This window comes from Elaeis guineensis, chromosome 4 (assembly GCF_000442705.2).
Source record: "Elaeis guineensis isolate ETL-2024a chromosome 4, EG11, whole genome shotgun sequence".
NCBI classification, from domain to species: Eukaryota; Viridiplantae; Streptophyta; class Magnoliopsida; order Arecales; family Arecaceae; genus Elaeis; species Elaeis guineensis.
The window spans coordinates 8,613,604-8,626,016 of record NC_025996.2 but is presented as its reverse complement, the minus strand read 5'-3'; the positions used below and the strand labels follow the sequence as shown (position 1 = coordinate 8,626,016).

General features: G+C 37.7%; 1 protein-coding gene across 1 annotated transcript; it reads right to left on the bottom strand.

Moving 5' to 3' along the window:
• Nucleotides 1-6,939: 6,939 nt before the first annotated feature.
• On the bottom strand, nucleotides 6,940-8,409 carry LOC105044046 (myb-related protein 308). The gene is made up of 2 exons (XM_010921825.4): nucleotides 8,028-8,409; nucleotides 6,940-7,521 (listed from the first exon to the last, which is right to left on the bottom strand). The coding sequence occupies exons 1-2, from the start codon at nucleotides 8,288-8,290 to the stop codon at nucleotides 7,071-7,073; spliced, it is 714 nt and encodes a 237-aa protein (XP_010920127.1). The 5' UTR covers nucleotides 8,291-8,409; the 3' UTR covers nucleotides 6,940-7,070.
• Between the last annotated feature and the right edge of the window lie 4,004 nt (nucleotides 8,410-12,413).

Sequence of the window (12,413 nt, the reverse complement as noted above, 5' to 3'; positions counted from 1 at the left end):
TCATTAGATGAGCTAATTGGATTGAACCAAGTCAATTAAGATCTGAGCCTAATTTTTCGCCTGTTATTGAATGTGACAGATTGCAATAGGAGAACAAAGAAACAAGAAGGAAAAGGAGAAAAGAACTAGAACACACAATATTTGTATGGTTTGATTTATTGACCTATGTGCATGGATAAAGATGATGTAAAAGTTTCACTATGAAAAAAAAAAAAACTGAAGATCATCGAGTACGAAATTTTCTTACAAACTCTAGATCCCATGCACCCAATCTCTAGCACATTTAGTTTCTTTCTTCTCTTGGGATTTTAAGAGATGTATATAAAAAAAAGTAAATTGCTTCAGACTCTTAAGTCGATTTAAGATAAATGTGGACTTGAAATGTTGTCCTAAATCAATTTGGACCCGAGTTGGTGCCCTAAGCCGATTTGGACTCGATCTTTAACGCTTGTAAACTCAGACGTACTCTGACCTTGCACGCCCATCCAGGGGATGATGATATATCAATTACCCACCGCACTAGGTCTCAAAATCTGAAACCTCAGAACCCAAAGACATGTGGAGAGAGCCCTGGCCGCAACAGGAATTCCCAGGAGAACGCCACTCCGCAAGGGTTGCCCGTATATTGTGCTCAATTTCCAAGTCCTCAAAATTACAAACCATGGAAAGAACAACTGGTAGCTTCCAAAATGGACACCAAGCCAATAGGCTCATCCGCAGAATTTAGGTAGACAGACGAAATAACAAATTGGACTACGGCCTAAAACAAGAGAAATTATATCCAACAGAGAGACCATGCTTCAACGCAAGAACTCCTTTAGGAATCCATACAAACCTTCTGTCTGAAAGAGGATCCATACAACCCTTCTTATCTAAAAAGAGGAATTAAAGAGACGAGGAAATTCCCAGCAGCCATCTTCCACACGGATCCTCTCTTGCTTGCAAATAATCATTTAGGTCAAATTGGGAGAAACTGATTATTTAGACTTCCAATGTCACCTTCTTATCTAAATTCTTTGAAAGAGATTACCAAAAAAACGTCATCAGTTAGCCTTGGACAAGGAGGAGGATCCGCAGGGGTTAGGATAATGATCACTAAGGCTTGTGTCATGCCTAACTCATCATACTTTTGTGACCAATAATAATGCACTAAACACGATTAAGTAAGGATGGCAACCTGATGAAATGACTGCTGTAGATAAGCTCGGGCTTCAGTAGAACAATCATGACGAAAGGGTGTATATATAACAATATATGAATACCTTTTTGCTTATTAAAATGTCGACTGTTCTACAAGTTAATATGTTTGTTCTCTCACAAGAGCCCCACTCCTTTGCATTCACAACCTCTTAACAACTAACATAAAAACTGGAATCTTTCGAGTAGAGATCAAGTCTTGAAATTTTAAGAACTAGCCTCAATCGCAATCACCGTGATCTAAATGGACGACACTGTTAGTTAACTTAGAAGTCAGTATTATAATTGATGATAGAAAAACATATGGGAATATATAAGCAGCGATCCATCCGCTGGCCGATCCGATTCCAATCACTCAATCTGATAGTTGCATAACTGTACCAACCATATAAAATATCGTACCTGATGGTTGTTTGGCTAAACAAATCCATGAACCTGTCGTTTTAACCTATCTGCTTGCCAGACAAGCATTAATTAATCATTGTAACTGTTCCTATAAACATTTTCCTCTTTTCTGCTCCTTTGTGACGTAGTCTGCTCTCTTTTCTGATGCTTGGATTCCTGATTTTAGTGAATGATTGTTCCGGTACTTCCAGCTGAGTTTCGTGCCATCTGATAAGAGTTGTGGATGAAAAAAAATTTTATTGAGGAAGATTTTGCTATTATCATTGGTTAGATTCAAGAGGATACAGAGTAGTTGGAGACCCATCCGCTCTTCCATCATATCTTGACTTTCTTTCGTAGTTTTATCGTGGTATCTATTTGGTATATTTTCTGGGACGCAAACAGTATCGCTGACTAAATCATATCGTAGGTTGCTGAGCATATCGAAGATTGAACTTGACGATAGGATCATACTTGTCCGCGAGTCTTGTAAAATTTTTTATTTTCTGATTTTTTTTAGATGTTCACACACTAAAATAGATGATCGAGCGTCCACTTGCATAAAAAGATATCTATATAAAAATAAACATTAATTAAATTTTATTAACAGAGTTGACATTGTACATGATTGTTGTTGTCAACATATGCTACAGTATGATTTGGTAAACAATTGAGTAATCAAACGTGCATTCTTTTTTGTGATCAACTGTAAGTGTCGCTAATGGTTTCATTAGAATGGTGACAGATTACCTGGTCAAATACTCGAGGAAACACTCTCCAAGATTCAAACGCGAAGCCTCCCTATTAGTGGAAGAAGGGTGCAGCCAATGAGCTATAGCCCTTTCTGCTGCTCTTGTCCAAAACTCAGAACGTGCAACGGGATGCCATTGTTAATTAATTAAGTCTGCGAGTCTTAATTGGGGGCCGGCCGGCAGGGTATTTTCCTTTGCTACCAGCTTCCTTGTTAGAGCAGAAAATCTTGGCTGAGATTGTGATCGCATTTGGCCCTCCCCCATAGACTTGTCAATTTGATACATGGAAAGCAAGTGATTGACGTGACCTTCACTCTCATATTTCTTCCCGTGATCTTGGGCCAACGCAGACCATGCTTTCCTCGCTAGAAAGTGGAAGTAGACCCAAGTGATCCTTTTCTACTCCGAGGATAAAAATTAAAAAAAAAAAAAAAGTCTAAAACCATCCATGCCTAACAAGATAATTTGATACAAGTCATGTCATGCATGTATCTTCTGTTAACTTGTTTCCAAGCAATCCCATCCCCAATGTCATGCATGGTTTTCACGTGGGCCAGCCGTGGGAAATTACATGGTACGAGAGGGTTGGCAGGGAGATATATGGGACGATGTCATCCTCGTGGTGTCTTCAAGTGGGAAAAGCAAGAGAAGGAAATTTCCAAGGGGAGTTGTTGGGTTGAAGCGGCCGGCAGAGGACGCGTACGCTTCAGAATTCAGAAACGGAACCTTAAACAAGAGAAAGGGAAGGAAGTTGAAGTCTTCGAATACCCTGGAGTGCGGGGCACCAACACCGAATTTAAGGAAGGGACAAAATGCGGGCCACGTGTAAATGTGGAGAGAGAAAGAGAGAGAATGTTAGTACGACGTTGGGTTGGATGCTGTGGGGTGCGCCCGTGTCTTCATTCAAACAGAATATTTTGGGCCCTGCAAGACTAAAACTGAATTATATATAGACCAGATATTAATATATTTATAATTATATTTATTATATTTAATAAATATAAATATATTAATATTAATCGTATATAATAATTTATGTCCGTACTTATCTTTAAGCGGATGGGGATACAAAATGAAAGTATGGCCAGCTATAAATATGAAAATAAGCCGGGCAATCAAACTTTATAAATAGAAATAAAAGATATCAAATTGATAGGATACTAATATGGTCAGTTATTTTTTTAAAAAATTTAAATTAAATAAGATTATAAATAAAATTTTATGTTCGGATATGAATCCAATAATTATCGATCTATATCTATATATATATATATATTTTTTTTTTTTTGATGTATATAAATACTGATACAGATATTAATTGGATGTTTAAATTTTATTTTATATAAATATAAATATAAAAATTAATCTGAAAAGATATTATTCAGTCCATTTTTACGTCTACCATAGGTCTGGTTTAACTCATCTGCTTTAGGTTACAAAGAAGTTTTCACAAAGAGACATCTTCTAATTCTGACTCGAAATTAGAGTTAAACTTATCTGCTTAAAAAGTTAGGTTTGGCTGACAACATGGGTCCATGGCATAATGTAGTCTATAATTGGAGTTGAACTCGAAGGAAGTGGATCAGCAAACCATGAACTACATCAGCTCCGGGGAATTTAGCACCCAAATTTCTTGTTTGACTGCTACTTTATTTTTAATACTTACAAGGTTAATATTTTACGTTTCCTTTTTGCACACATCTAAGCATGTTCTATATGCGGTAATTTTGTTTTAATTACACATGGCCAATGAAAAAATATAAATTAATGCTGAAAACCAAGAGTAGATACAAAGTTTTCAATCTTTTATTATTATTATTTTTTTTGGAATTTTTGAAGAGAAATGGAGGAAGCAGTTAGCTTCCCCAACTCTATGATATAAAGTAAGTTTTTGATCACCAGAGATCAAACACAACATGGCAATCGACCTAGAGGACGGACGTTAATTTCCTCTAAACTCAATTGAGGCCTGGTCCACATCGTTTGGAGACCCCAGTAGCAGTGCTTTTCAACCACCGAAAAGAGCTTCGGAAAGGGTCCATTGTCATAATCATTCATGAGCAGTTGGTCGGAGAATGAAATCATTTTGTGGTTTTGGTTTGAAGGGAAAGTTTTAAATCTACTTGAGCAGCACTATGGTATGTTGTGATGTATTCTCTCATTTAAAATTTGCTTGCAGTCGGCCATAAGAAGATACATCGAGGGACCATGGAAGCTTCTTCCTACCTAACCTTGTCGGAAAGAAGAAAATTGTCTATTTTTTTTAACCAAAAAAACCAAAACATCATATGTGATCAATTTAAATAATCAAAGATTGGACTCTAGAATTCGTTGTGATGGTCAATACCGTAACATTGTTGAAACCTATCTGGTTCAAGACCCCTCCTTTGGAACTTCATTTTTTTATTTTGTCGAGGAAATCCTTGATGTTTTTTTTATTGAAGTCGATCGATAGTCTTCTTTCAAGATCCATATACTAATCAACAATTTACATCACAAGAAATCAGTCATGAGGCTTTGTCTTAGCTATTGAAGATTTACTCTTTGTCGTATTTGGTGACTTTATTCATAATTATAGCTATTAAGCTATGCAAGGATTACATATCATGAGTTATTAGCAACAGATGATGACAGTTATCTCGATGCCGTATCATACATGTGGCTGAAGCAAGAAAAATGGCGGAGAACATGGCAGAGATTAGTCCATGCGAAAAGGTTATATATTTATTTTATGCATGATCCCCAAAGTCATGCATCTTAATTACTGGTCAAAGTCATAGATATATACTTAATTCTAATCCTCTTCCATTAAAATACCACCACTTGTGTCTGTCCCACAGATTCGTTGCACGTGCTTAAACATGGTGCAACAATCAATAAGACAAGCAATTAGAATTACATGGGTGCAAATCACGAAACTTATTTGTTTCGCTGATCATACAAATATTAAATGATAGGGTGCTTGTCACTTCTCTGAATTTTTTGTTAGCCTAGATTGATTGAATCAAGGTAAAGTTTATATGAAATCTATGTTTTATTTTAAAAATAATTGTGAGACTAAGATTGCCATCTATCGGATTTGAACTCAAAATAGCTCATGCTACATTAACTCAGAAAAATTGCTCAAAAAAGTCTCTCAAGAGCAAGCTACGTTTCATGTCGCCAATTATTCAAAGGGAGAAAAGATATATATAATACCATGGACATAATTTAATTTCCAAGTTGAAAACCTCTCTTTCATCCCATGCAAATTGCAGCGAGAGAAAATGCACTATTTTGGTTGGACCCAATTTGCCTAAAAACTGAGAGACTTTTGGAATTCTTTGATAGATCCAACATTTTTATATAAACAATTTGTGCACATATTTTATGTATGTGCTCATACATATGCATGTACATTTGCGTGCAAGCATGTATATATGAATTTGTGTCCATGCATGCGTATGTGGGTGACCATGCATGCATGCTTGTTAATTCCTTGGTTTCCTGGTGATTTCAAAGTGCTTGTGAATTTGGTGGCTAGGATGATCCATTGTCTGCTTTTCCAATGAATCACGAAATTAGAAACTTGTGTGCTTTGTGATTTATATTGGTAAAAGAACCCCCTCGTTTAACAACTAAAGTACGTTTAGAGAATCACTAAAGTCAAAACTTTATGGGAATTAAATTAGAACTTGCGCGCCCATCGTATGGTTTCGTTCAACTCAAATTTAGTGAGAAAAATGAAGTTACCGCCAATAAACCGCAATCAAATCTGTGAGCAGCCCACCAAGCTCAACAACTCATGCTAATTGAGTAGCACGTTTGTTTAATATCCGGTCATATATTAATCAAATCTCTGATCGAATTCTTCCTCAGGGATCACTTTATGATGCATATGGACAACATTATCCAACCACTAAAATAGAAAACAGGATGTTTTGGTATGTTGTTGAGCCACTTGACTTGAGAGTATTTCTCCTGTTGAGAGCCCCGTCACTTCTGGTAGAGGACAAGTCATCATTAAGTATTGACACAACACCACAAGAAGGGCTATGTATGGAACATGATTTGTTTTTATTGATAGCTTATTTAGTTGGGTTTAAATCTTTGGACCAAGTTCTCATGAGGATATCTATTGATAGATTGCCATTAAGATGAAATCATTGTTCAGCTTTTGGCAAAACATGGGACAAAGGGAGATGTATAGAACACAGGATTTGATTTAGTTGAGTGCCCCATGATTTTTGTGGTTGGGTTGGGGTAACGCAGTCATTTTGTGCCAAAGATGGTGCGCTTGATGGCATCACCTGTTCAGATATTTGTCTCATCCATTATTGAGACTGCTTACCTAACCTGCAAACCAGAGGCTTGCCTCTCCTCACCTTCTAATCCGCAAGCCAACATGAATTGAATGGGATGGGCCGCAAACTGTACACCAAATAAGACTTCAGAAAGAGCAAAAGGCCTGATCATGTAATCCTTTTTTTCATGAGATCTTCTTCTCTTATCAAATACTAAAACAGAAACAAGAAAACATATTTATGAAATCTAGAAGCAAAAATATTAAACAATTAAGCACCTCCTGAATGAAATCCATGCATGTCTTTCTTTTACGAAGAAATCATAGCTCAACAATAGTAGTATAGTATTCTGTTCCAACAATTGTACAAAAAGAAGAAAGGAAAAAAGGATCGATCATATTCTTTTTTTGTTTTTAGTTGCCTCATCAAGATGATGAAGACACTGATAAGCATGTCATTCCATTTCAACTGTTCTATAGTCCAACACTCCACCACCAAGCCCAAGAAAGCAATTACACTTGCACTCCTTGCTCCCCTGCAGCCCCAAGCTGCAGTTGAAACAAAGTGATCTCCTCTCTCCCTTGATGGGCTCCACTGGTTGTTGGAAAGGAGGGCTTATAGACAGCTCTAAATTGAGATCCGGGCATCTGTATTGCCTCCATGGTGCAGACTCTTCTCTGGTGCAGCTGCGGCCAGTCTTCTCTTCGTCGCGGCGAAGAATTTTCACATCCTTCTTCTCCCCCTTAGCAAAGGTGATGGTGAAGTCCGAAAGAGGCGCATGGATCGGACGGTGGGTGGCAGGGTCAATTCCCCGGCTCAACAACTTCCTTCTAATATGTGTGTTCCAGTAGTTCTTTATCTCGTTGTCGGTCCTCCCTGGCAACCTCCCCGCTATGAGAGACCATCTGTTTGAAGTTATAAAAAATTGTTAGCTAACATGGTATCATAGCTGATGCTAATAATATATTAAGTATATCGAATTCCTTAATTTTTATAATGATATGATTGCTGATCCTTGGCTTCGTCTATCTTTTGCACCAAGGAAAAAGTACAATAATATGATTATGAGATTTTTTTTTTTTTTTTCAAAAAGATAATCTAACTGCGTTGGGATTGAAGGTTTGATACACCCTTGCTAATGCATTGAAACAAAAAACAACAAAACATCTGAGATATTTTCCCAGATCCAAAAGCCTTAGAACAATTATAAACATCAAAAGAAACTGGTCTCCAACCCCAAGATGAGTGGAGGAGTTTTTTTTTCTTCTTCTTCTTCTTCTTCTTCTTCTTCTGCGGAGTGAATGGAGGAGTTATATATCGCTTCAAGTAATTAATTATACCATCGCCAAAAGTACTGCTTCGCAAGTGTTCCTCTCTGAATACTATTATTACGACTTATACGATTTCTTACTTGTTGCCGAGAAGGCTATGGAGCTTGATGATGAGCTCATCCTCTTCCTCGGTGAAGTTGCCGCGCTTAAGATCGGGTCGCAGGTAGTTTATCCAGCGGAGGCGGCAGCTCTTGCCGCAACGGAGCAAGCCGGCAGCCTTGGGGAGGGAGCGCCAGCATCCCTCGCCATGGGCACGGATGTAGGCGATGAGGCGGTCATCTTCCTCCTTGGTCCATGCTCCCTTGTTGGTGTGAGCTTTCTCGCAGCATGGAGACCTTCCCATGGACTCTATTATGGTTGAAAGTATTCTCTCCTCCTCCTCTTGGGCATTTAGTGACCTCTCTCTTGGGGGGAGGGAGGTGGGTGGAGGGAGGTGGGGATTTTATAGGCGTTTGACTCGGAGAGGAGGAGGGGTGTGGGTTTTTTTTGGTCTTCCACACATGCGAGTTGGTGAGATAAACAAGGTAATGGGAGAGAGGGGATTGGAGGCCTCCCTCTCCCCCCTATCCATGCCATCATCATCATCCCACGTATGATATGTTGCTTAACCAGTTTCAAAAGGAACAGCCATAGCCGTGTGTCAGACCAAAAGCAAACCAAAAAAAAAAAAAAATAGAAAAGCATAGCGGCGTGTGACCTCAGTTGGTGTAAGCTAAAGTTGGCATTAAACTATGGGATGACAACTGCCTAATTAAGGCTGGCCAGTTGTGTAAAATATATATTAAGCTTTTCATTATTCTTAATTATCATACTTTATGCATAATTCTCTCTCTTTTTTTGGCAAATACCAAGGCATGTGTGCGTGTAGACTAGTTAAAATTTATATGGTCGCACACGTATACAGGTGAAGCGTTGTAACAATTCAAAATCTTATTTAAAAAAGATTAGTCGGATTTTTTGGACTATAAATATCTAAGACCTATTCAGATACGAGACTAAATAAATATCTGTACAAATCTTTTAGTACTCTGGTAGTATCTCGAGTATATATAGATCATGGATTGGATTCATTTTAATACCATTCATGCAGAACTAGAGTCTCGTTCAAGATTTATTCAATACGTCTATAGCTGATGTGAAATTAAATATATATCTAAATATGAATTCTGACAAAAAATTTACAACTAAGATAAAAAAGAATATTTAATAGTTGTGTAAAAGATTTCCAATCAAACCTATCTTTATTAGATTTGAAAGGTTTAGAGGCGTTGCAGGACAAAAGCCCCCATTCTGCAAGCCTCCATATTTACTGCAAAGACTAAATGCAAAAAGCAAAAAAGAACAAGAGAATATAGATAGAAGAAGAGGTCATAATACATATGAATTGTATTCCCATACTAATTGGTATACGACACAATTTCAACTTATGATTTCGTAAATGCTCAGTGGACCCACTTTGGAAGCGTCTTTCTAAGATTCGTCGATTGACAGACATATATTTTCCATCGTTTCACCTAATATGCGAGTAAAAAGGTGTTGGGTTGGTTTCTCAAAAATGAGTCAATTACGTGTTGGACGTGATCAGATTTTAGATCTTTAAAATCCACACCTCTATTTTATCTATGTGCTTACAGTAATCCTTCTAGTTTACCCATCTTTTATTTGAAAGAGAGCAACAAAGTTAAAATTCATGCTCTTCCCCCGTTCCACCACATTATTAAATGGAGCTTGAGCAAGAAATAATTCATTATGCTTCTCTGAGCCTCAACGCATGAGAGAGAGAGAGAGAGAGAGAGAGAGAGAGAGAGTAGCCCAAGCTAAATAGCAGTTAATATAGCTATAAGATTAGAGAACCAAAAACGTAGCGCTGATTTTTTGAACAACATTTTGAAGAATTCTAACTAAGAGAGTTGTATGAGCTGTGTCATATGGAACTTAGTTGATAGTGATTGCCTTGCTGACCAAAAAGAGAAAAATCTGAACAAGAGATAATGAATGCAAGTTTATTAATTTCTTTTACGAATGCTATAAGACCTCCGAAGCAAAAGCATAAGATGCAATGGTGGCTGTCTGAACCCCTCCCTTGTCCCAACCAAAAATCTAGTTGGTGTCTCCATCCCGCCTGTGCAATCATGGCGCGGGCCCATAATTGCCTTCTAGGGTAGTTGCCTAACACTGGACCAGAGAGGTTAGGTGTTGGCCAAGAAAAATATCCAAAACAAGGCCCCTCGTAATTGGGCGCGTATGATTGAGACCATACAACTATCCATGGTGTGGAGGACTCATGCAAGTAATCATCCACCGAACCATGTACCAACACTGCTTTAGATACTTATCAACTCACTGTGTATGTGGATAAAAAAGGTGCATGCTTACATATTGCTAAAAAGAAAAAAAAAAAAAATAATTATACATGATCACTTTTATGTGAAAGAGAGAGAGCTTCTGGAAGCTAAAAAAGGTGGGGAAAGGGAAGGTAGGGAAAAGTTGTGGTTGTGAGCTTTGGTTACCTTCCACTTCCACATCCTTCTGGTGCAAGCCTAGTTGGAAGTGGGGTTAGGGAGGAGGTTGGTTGCTCTTTTTGTTGTTATTATCTCTTCTCGGATGGTGACCTGGTATTCTCCCACTGCACATGGGCTGTCCCAATAATCCATAAACTCCTCCCAACCTTCCCTAGGGATCCCACCAAACTACACCAACAACTCGCGTGCTCCATAAAATAAAATAAAAGTCGTCAAGTCAATTGCATTAAGACCTCAATCTAGTTAAACTTCCAATCTATTTTAAAAAGCTAGGGTTCATTTACACTATAATAAGGTTCCTTTAATTTTTTTTTTTCCCTTAATGCTTGTTGGATACCTAGTATCAATAGTATGTTTAAATATATCATTGACCACTCAAGCAATCAATTGCATTGGGAAAATTACAAGATATAAAGTCCACAAGTGCTGTGCTCAAGCTTTTGCTGCTTTCCCATATCCACCTGTAGGGTTTGAAGATAGAACAGCGCAAAGAACCAACGTCATTTGAATTTTCAGCATTTAGATGTTGAACACCTTATATTGATGTGGGTTTGAATTATAACAATCCAGCACTTCATCCAAAAAAATTATTCAGAAAGTATTATTTTTCATTTTTTAGCTCTGTAATAAATATTCTAGATCTTTCCAATAAATAATCGATGTGGGATTAAATACATATCCGTATGGGTCCACATACTCTTCCATTTAAGCTCTGGTATCTTTATTAAATTAAAGATTCAAATCCATACATCTATTTATAAATTCTATTATCAATTCATGATTAAACCAATGAACCAGTGCTACAGTATCTGCTGATTCACATATATTATGTATTAGATCGACTTTGATACAATTTATAACAACTCAGAATCTCATCTAAAAAGATTAGTCAGAAGGCATCTTTTGGAATCATTGATCTCGTATAAGTATTAAAAATCTTCCCAGCGAATGATTGATGTAGGACTAACTACATATCTACACGGATCTCACATGAACATTCACTCCAAGTAGTACTAATATATAAAAAAACAAGACTAAAGGTAGACTTTGTCTCTCAAAGAGCTTATATATCTTCATAATTCCAAGTAAATTACCCAAGCTACCGGTAGTTGCCATCTCATATTTCCAACAGCATCAACTAGAAGCCTAATTACAAACTTCAACCATGAGAAACCATCCAGCATCCAAACTAGCAGGACCTAAATTATCAATAATTTAGAACATATGAATGAAAACTTCGTTAAGATAATAAGGAGTGGAATAGTTTCCAGAAAAAGTAAGAAATTATAGCTTTTGATCGGTAGCTGCTTCAGTTTCATTTTCTTCCGCTGTGCACAAACGAAGCTGCCTTGTGAGCCATGGGCTTCTCTAGCTTCTGCACCGTGTCTTCGGGGTAACAATTATTTGATTAAGAAGGGGAATCAAAGATCATAGGACCATGTGCATGTGCTAGTGGGCAAGTTGATCGTGTTATTTGGCTTCGGAAGAGGGAGGATGGAGAAAGAGGGATCGGTGGTGGGCATGACGTATATGGAAGACTTACTGGCGGGCGCTGGGCGTGGTTCCATCTGATGTTGTGATGGCCTAGCGGTCACGTCTATCTCTGAATACTGGTTTGGAGTCCCAATCTGTGGGAGACCAACCATTCATCACACCGTCTAATAGATTCGCGGGGCTGGCGGTAAATCCGAAGAACACTTGCCCATTCCTTCTCTCTCCAATCCACGCATGCAAAGTTTCAAACATTGGATTGCCAGACCTAAAGTTATGCTTTTATATTTATTTATTTGTCTTTTCAAACTAATTGGGATTGAGAGTCTAAGAAGAAGTCGGTAAACTTACTAGATTTTTGCTAGGCTTATTCCTTTCCCAGTTTCTTAACATTATTAAAAAATAATAATAATAAAGGACCTCGTCTGCTTACAGAAAGAGTTTGATAAACAG

Excerpts from the sequence above, each read along its gene's own strand:
- LOC105044046 (XM_010921825.4), bottom strand. The coding sequence starts at position 8,290 with ATGGGAAGGTCTCCATGCTGCGAGAAAGCTCACACCAACAAGGGAGCA. Across the intron at positions 7,522-8,027 it reads CATAGCCTTCTCGGCAACAA|ATGGTCTCTCATAGCGGGGA; the intron begins GTAAGAAATCGT and ends AACTTCAAACAG.